The sequence below is a fragment of the Arachis duranensis genome, chromosome 5 (assembly GCF_000817695.3).
Source record: "Arachis duranensis cultivar V14167 chromosome 5, aradu.V14167.gnm2.J7QH, whole genome shotgun sequence".
Taxonomy (NCBI): domain Eukaryota; kingdom Viridiplantae; phylum Streptophyta; class Magnoliopsida; order Fabales; family Fabaceae; genus Arachis; species Arachis duranensis.
Genome location: NC_029776.3, coordinates 83,680,531 through 83,688,069, shown reverse-complemented (window position 1 = coordinate 83,688,069; position 7,539 = coordinate 83,680,531). Strand labels below are relative to the sequence as shown.

Genomic DNA, 7,539 nt, shown 5'->3' with positions numbered 1-7,539 from the left:
GTGTTACAATATCTATCAAAGCTAACTTTAATTTTTTATTTTTTGTTTCAAAACAACAGCTTTCAACATTAATTAATCATCATAAAAAAATATAAAATTAAAATGAATATTCAATGCTTTGAATATTTTCTCCTCCGTTATAATGGGTTCTAGATTCATCAACCGCCAAATAAGGAATGAAAATATATATGATTTTCTTAAGTTGACTACATTTTATTTAGAATGACTAGATTGAACTTTGAAGATAAGAGATTTTTTTTAAAATTGAGGAAATTAAAAAGTGACTAAATAAAATTAATTATTATTAAATTTATAATTTTTATTATATATGAATTTTATTATTATTTTAATTTAAAAATAATTAATTCTAATCTTATTATTTTATTAATCTCTTTATTTTAGAGGATTTTGGTCCAAGATAAAAAGGGGCCATTCTATCTAAGTCTTGGAGTGGTTATAAATTGAAGTTTGAATGTTACAAAATTTTCAATATGAATACGTGTAACTGGATGTGTCTTCCATGAAATTTACATGGTAGGAAAAATTCAAGCATTTGTTTTTTTCTTTCTTTCTTTCTAGATTTTTAATCTTCTCTTTTTCTCAATGCAGGAAACTGTTATTGTTTATCGCAGAAGTCCATGATTATGATAGTCAGCATGATTAGATCAACTAAATATTGAAAAATTAATCAAAACCAAGACCAAAAAGTTGGCTAATTTTTTTTATTTGAAAAAAATAAATTGGCTTTCACACCTTCGGCTTATAATTCAACCTTGTTATTTGTCAGTAACAACGCTTCATGTTTCAAGAATTAAGATGATATTTTCTATTTTTATATTTTATTTTTGTCTTACTAGAAGCATATATTAAATATTTTATTCTTATGCTTTGTGATCTTAGTAGTTTTCAATGACAATGATTTCTGTGTTAATAACATTTATAATTTCAGACTTTGGTTTTTTCAAACCCCTTAATCAGATATTACCTTGGACGGCTGTAACAAGAATATAGCAAATATAATCTGTGTTATATTTTCAAGAATTATCCAAACTTGCATATTAGGTGTTTGAGATTTGTTTTCACTCACTCATGATGAAGTCCTTTGGTACCTCTCCTAGGAAATGCTTTTCAAGTTCCAACTCTGATGATAGCTTTGAATCCACCATAACAAGTAAGAATCAACTATCATTATTCCTTGGTAACTCTCATCACATCAATAAATACTCGGCATCAAATTGATCAATTGATTGGGTTCTCTTTCATTTTCAAATCGCAGACAAAGAAAGTGTAGAGAGTGGCACAAGAAAAAAAGGCAGCAGTTTTGCATCTAGGATTCATGAACATGGTAATTCATATGCACTTAATTCACTCTTTCTTGTTAACTGAGCCGACTCCTTTCCCTCGTCATTGGATGAGGTAGTCCTAGATCAATCCTTTCCAATGATGGAGGGAGCGAGTCAGTTCTTTGTCCCAGAAAGAGTGATATGAAAAGCGAAAATATCTTCTATTTAGCATTTGACTATAAACTTTTCATATAATATGTAATGTGGGATTGCAGTGAAAATTGGTTCAAAACTATCTGAGACTTTAAAGGGAAAGTTGAATTTGGGAAAAAAGATTATACAAAAAGGTGGGAGAGGGAACATTTTTAAGCACATTTTTGGGATGCAAGAAGATGAGAAACTCTTGAAGGCTTCTCAGTGCTATTTATACACCACAGCTGGTCCTATTGCTGGGGTTCTCTTTGTTTCCACCAAAAAGGTTGCATTTTGCAGTGAAAATCACATAACTTTCTCTTCTTCATCTGGAGAGTTAGTCAGTGCACCTTACAAGGTAAAGTCTTCATACAGTTAAAATTAAAAAGTAGAAAATTTTGTGTAAAAATTGATTGATTGATTTATTTATATCAAAGGGTGTTCTATTTGCAGGTTTTGATACCAGTACAAAAGATAAGAGAAGTAAATGAAAGCCAGAATGTGAACAAGTTAAAGCAGAAGTACATAGAAATAGTTACTGAAGATGAGTATGAATTTTGGTTTATGGGATTTTTGAGGTATGAAAAAGCTTTAAAGAATCTCCATAAAGCAATTTCTAATACAAATTAATCACAGGAAAAAGAAAATTTATTGATTGTAATACATCAAGTAGTTTTGTTACAATAGATTTGATGAGATTGAAAAGTAAAAGTTTTTTTTTTTTTTTTTTGTATGACCATTTTTTTTAGGTTTAGTATTAATATAATCCGTGTTCTGTCTTTTTTCCTTTCTTTGAAACAAAAGATGTGTATAAACTTAAAGGAGCCAAAATAGTGATACTAGTTGAAATATGAATTGTATATAATTTGTGTTGTTGTAAAAGATGCATACCAACCGTTTGATTATTTTCCACAATGAATAGAGAAGGTTTGTGAAGTTAACATAGGTGGATTTCGATCTGAGTCTGATTACACATCAATTTGCTCAGTTTTGTGCTTTTCTTGAAATACAACTTTGTGAATTGTAGAATTTACTACAAACATAAAAATGGAGCAGAGTATTAGGCTATCTAAGGAAGTAGGTTTAGCTTGGATGAGTTAGACCCTCTTTTACCCCCTATCTTTGATTTGATGCATAACATTTTTTTTTATGGAAAAGTATAGGGTACCAACATATTATCTGCCAACTTCTGCCAACTCTTATTTATATTTGTATTTTATGGAAGTGTGTTCGTAGATGTGTCTAATAATTAATATATTTTAAATACATATATAAAGAGACACATCCAGAAAATATATCTATAAAGACACTTCTATTAAATACAATTATAAAAAAGACATTTTTATTAGACACATCCATGAACACACTTCCATGAAACACAATTATAAATAAGAATTGGCAGAAGTTGGCAGATTTACTGTTGGTAACGTAGCAGAACCGTTTTTTTTATTAATAGAGGGTTATATTAACGCTTCCAAAAAAAAAAGGGTTTCAATATTCATTTAAGTCGAGTACATCACAAAATGCACATCATTGTTTACACTGAGACAAAACACAGTTTATATTTTGCATAACATTAAAATATCAAACATTATATATCAAAATTAACTACTAAAATTAATTACTAATATAAAATATATATTAAAATATAAAATATATCTTAAAAATAAGTTAAACAAATACATAATAATTGATTTTGATAACTAATCTGAATGTATAAATAAGATCTTCGTAAAACTATTTATTCAAGGCTGAGCCTTTACATATGAAGAGACTCGGAGCCGATTTTATTATTCTTTCTTTCGCATTGGCTTAGTTCGGCTCAATTCGGTTTGATTATAGCTTAATTAATTAAGCCTTCTTGAACATGACCTTGAAAGTTGGAACCTGATCACTGAGAGCCAAGTGCTTGGTGCCATCAGAATCAGTGAAAATGCCAAGAGCTCTGCACAAAGTGGAGCAGTTACATACAGAAGGACAGAAAGAGAGGTTATAATCTTTGCCGTCCTTCTCAATCTTGAACCAGTTGACAACGGTGTTGATGCCAGGGTTTCCGGCGACGCCATCGGTGCTTATGAACCAGACGCCGCTGAGCACCTTGAGAAGCCTCCAGACGGATGACTCCTTGCACTTTGGTGCTGACGTGGACTTGATGTTGAGATCCGTGGAAGTTAGAATAACGCCATCTTTGTTGGGAGTGGAAGGCGTGAAGGTCACTGGTGTGCCACGTGTCACTTCGAGCTTGTCTTGCAAGACGTAGATTGGACACGTGCTGTTCACGCTGCTTCCGACGGTTAAGCCACCGCCTCTGCCTCTGAGAACTGGCAGAATGAAGTATTTGACTCCACTTCTGAGTTTCTGACCGGTTACGTCCAGAACTGGTTCCGCTGCTGATGCTGCCATTCCTATTACCATGGCAAAGCATATCATTGCTGCTATGACTGATGATGAGGACTTCATTTTTGTTTTGAGGGTGATATAAGAGAAGTGGTGTTTGTGTTATGAGAGTTGTGATGAGAAATGGTGTATTTATAGGGTTTTGTGGGGGGAACAAGGCGATGTGGCTAGCCATATATAGTAGTGATCAAGTTGTTCAAATGGATATTATTTTTGTTAGGTTTGGCGTGTGAAGCGACGACAGGAGTCTTCTCTCCTCTCTCCTCTCTCTGTCATTTGCTAGTTACAGTTAATACTTAAACTGGTTTCAAGAAGATATTTCGATCTCTGTTTTTATTTTTAAAAAATTAAATTAGTTAAATTAGTTTAAAAATTACAAAAATTAGTAGCATTAATTAATTTTTCTCTCATCTTCATAGCTGACGTTAAGTGACAAAATTATTTATGGTTAAAATTGGAATTAAGATTTCAGTATTTAGAGTTTGATTTGAGTTAATTAGTCTTGTAAACTTATGAGATTAATTAGTATTAATGAGATATTGTTAGGGATGTGTTATTATTATTTAAGGACTCAAATCAGCAAGAGTTAACTACATAACGAAAAGTTTAACGCGACTAATTCTAGTAGATTGGGAATTATTTTAATTATTAGCTTAATTTTTGAAAACCAAGATGAAGATTGAGATAAATTTGACTATTTATTCTTTAGTTATTTAAAAAAATTAATCACCAACTAACTTTTTTAATCAGTATGTAACATATTAGGATTGATTTTTGTAAATAAAAAAGAATTTCATCGTCATGTGAGAAGAATTTTATTTAATAAATAAAGTTCTTAACTCATCAACTTAAATTAATTAGAGTGTAATAAAATTTGAATATAGGTAGCTTTTCCTTTGTTTTTTATTCTTTTGGGTAAGTTTTAAGGAATCAACAACATAGAATAATTTAGACGCTTTTTATACATTTAACTTGTTGAAAACTTTCATCCCAAGTAATTTCTCCTTTTGGGAACTTTTTTTTTTGTTCCTCGACAACAGTGAAACCAGTTTTGAGCACATTACTCCTATAGTTATACTACAAACAAAATAATTGAATTAATATTAAACATGTGATGACCACCATGATTAGAAGGTACGTGCTAACTAATGACATTTTATAAACGTGGGAAGGAAATGGTTGGCGAAAATGGTTTTATTAGTTTAATAATAGTCTCGTTATCTAGACAAAAAAAAAATTGAACAACGTGAATAAAGAGTTAGAAATTAAAAAAAAATAAAAAATACTCTATCCAAACTACCTAACTAAAAAATCTTATTCAATAATTAAAAATATTTAACTATTTATTATATTCTAATTTATTAAAACATAAGCATTTTCTCAAATTTTTTGTTATTGTTGTCGTCGCTTGATCTCCAATTAGCTCTATTATTGTTGTCGGAATCTTCTTCACCACTGGTTCGTCAACAAAGACCTTCATTGGCGTTGCTCTCCCCCAAACTAAAAACGAACAGCGTCGCTAGGCTCCTTCTCGCCATCGCTGCTTGACTTGCCAGTTGCCACGCACCGTCACCGGCATCGCTCACTTCTAGAGAAAATAACCATCTACTTGGATAAAAACAATTATTTGCATATCTAATGAATTGAACATCTAGCATATTTTAATTGTATATAACTAAACCTAATCCAATCAAATAACCATCCACATAATAATTAAAATCACCATCTGCTTACCTACTAAAATGACTATCCAATCCTAAACTAGCCATGATTGATGAGTACCAAAACTTAAACTTAGGGAGGCGGCGAACAAAAGGACGGAACTCATCGGAGCCTTTGGTGGGGACTGGAGAGATTAGAGTGGCATCGTCGTAGAGTTCTTGAAGTTTGGAATTAACCTGAGAGAAAAAGAAGCTGATGAAGAGGTTGAGCATGTAGATTTTAAGGCCATAGGAAACGATGTAAAAATTTTGGATCAAGTATACGCACAAAAAAAAATACAAACGATGATCAAGGAACCAATCCAGCATGTGCGGCGTGGTCTTGTCAAGGAAATGTTGGTACTGCCGCGACACCGTGAATTTTCATCGCGATATGGTGTTATCCGATGAAAAATATTTGACGGAAGTGGAAGATATCGACGCCGGTGAGGGATGTAAAACGACGTTACTATCCGGATTGGAAGAGAACCTCCTGCGGCAGTGAGGGGGCAGCGATGTCAAGATCTTTGTGGCAACGACGATGACGGTTGCAGAAAAGATCGACAAAAAATTTATAAGGTGCAAAACGTATAATATATAAATATGTAACTGTATGTAGTGGTTTAAGTGCTAATACTAATGTTTTTAAGTTTTAAAATTTGATAATAATTATTTAATTAATTAAAAATTTAATTTTTAATTTTAAATTTATCTTTTTTTAATTGGTCTGATATTCATGTTATTTATTATGTACATTGTTCTTCTATATTTTTTGGTTCAATAATTATGGATCTGAATATAGTTATTTTTATGTATTTTATTATGCATATAAATTATTTAAATTAAATCACCAATATACAGTTTGTATTATAATTAATCAGTAATAAAATCAACAATAATGATTGCCGAAAAATATTTTAAAATGGCGAGTAGATTAAGGTGCCACATCTACTTCGTTCACACTTTCAGAAAAAATATTTTGCTGCTTTTGAAAAATTATTCTCCATGTGCAAGTTCTCAATTATAACCGTATATATACGTACAGACAATATAAAATATTTTAGACTAATCGTAATTATTTTTTTAAATAATTATTTAATCATAATTATTTTTTTAAATAATTATTTATATAATTAATATAATAGATAATTATTTTTATTAATATAACATTAAGTTACACTACAATAATATAGATTATTTTTTAGGGTTATAATGTGTAAAAGAAAATTAAAATTTGACAAAAAAACAAATTTTGACACTATTTTAACTATGAAAATATGTTAATAAAAATTTTGTCAAAAATAGTATTTTTAACATATAAGCGATTGTGAAAAAATTTAAATCTTATTTTGATAAATATTGGCTGTCAAAAATAATTTGTTAAAAAATTTTGAGAACATATTTTCTGTGATACTTATTAATTGTCAAAAATACTATTTATTTTGACACTTATTGACTATAAAATATTCTCAACAAAAAATTTTAACAAAGAATGAGATGTGATCTTGAAACTAAAGAATAAATTGAGATTTTGAAGATAAAGAATGAGTAGTATAATCCTAAACTGAGAGAAGTGTGATGTCAAAATTAACAGAGCCCAAAGAAGAAAAAAATAGTAGAGTAAATTGAAAACAAATGAGTGTCAAAATTGAGGAGTAATTTTCTACGGTCAAATTTTTCGTCAAGAAAATATAGAAAATTTGACATTTGTGATATTTGTTAAAAATATATATTAATTTTGACATTTAATTATGGTGTTAAAAAATAAAGTGTCAAAATAACTCTATTTTCTTATAGTGTTATTAGATGCATTGTAAAATAATTTTATATTGACAGTATATCAAAATTAATATATATTTAAAAATTTTAAATTTTAAAAGTATCTTTTATTGAATAAACAAAATATCAAAAGCCACGCACGTTCATTACCATTATTAATTGATCATAGAATGAATCTAAAGCCAGTT

General features: G+C 29.8%; 2 protein-coding genes across 2 annotated transcripts; one reads left to right on the top strand and one right to left on the bottom strand.

Moving 5' to 3' along the window:
• The first annotated feature begins 1,029 nt into the window (after positions 1 to 1,029).
• LOC107489925 (putative GEM-like protein 8) lies at positions 1,030 to 2,105 on the top strand. Its single transcript, XM_016110691.3, has 4 exons — positions 1,030 to 1,171; positions 1,277 to 1,345; positions 1,559 to 1,833; positions 1,929 to 2,105. The coding sequence occupies exons 1-4, from the start codon at positions 1,090 to 1,092 to the stop codon at positions 2,103 to 2,105; spliced, it is 603 nt and encodes a 200-aa protein (XP_015966177.1). The 5' UTR covers positions 1,030 to 1,089.
• Positions 2,106 to 3,165: 1,060 nt separating this feature from the next.
• On the bottom strand, positions 3,166 to 4,022 carry LOC107489950 (kunitz trypsin inhibitor 5). The gene has a single exon (XM_016110713.3). It carries the CDS (start codon positions 3,933 to 3,935, stop codon positions 3,327 to 3,329), a length of 609 nt encoding a protein of 202 aa, XP_015966199.1. The 5' UTR covers positions 3,936 to 4,022; the 3' UTR covers positions 3,166 to 3,326.
• Positions 4,023 to 7,539: the final 3,517 nt, after the last annotated feature.

Bases quoted from the DNA above. Each gene is read 5' to 3' on its own strand.
- LOC107489925 (XM_016110691.3), top strand. From the start codon at position 1,090: ATGATGAAGTCCTTTGGTACCTCTCCTAGGAAATGCTTTTCAAGTTCC. The intron at 1,172-1,276 runs GTAAGAATCAAC...TTCAAATCGCAG, and splicing joins CTTTGAATCCACCATAACAA to ACAAAGAAAGTGTAGAGAGT. The intron at 1,834-1,928 runs GTAAAGTCTTCA...TTCTATTTGCAG, and splicing joins TAGTCAGTGCACCTTACAAG to GTTTTGATACCAGTACAAAA.
- LOC107489950 (XM_016110713.3), bottom strand. From the start codon at position 3,935: ATGAAGTCCTCATCATCAGTCATAGCAGCAATGATATGCTTTGCCATG.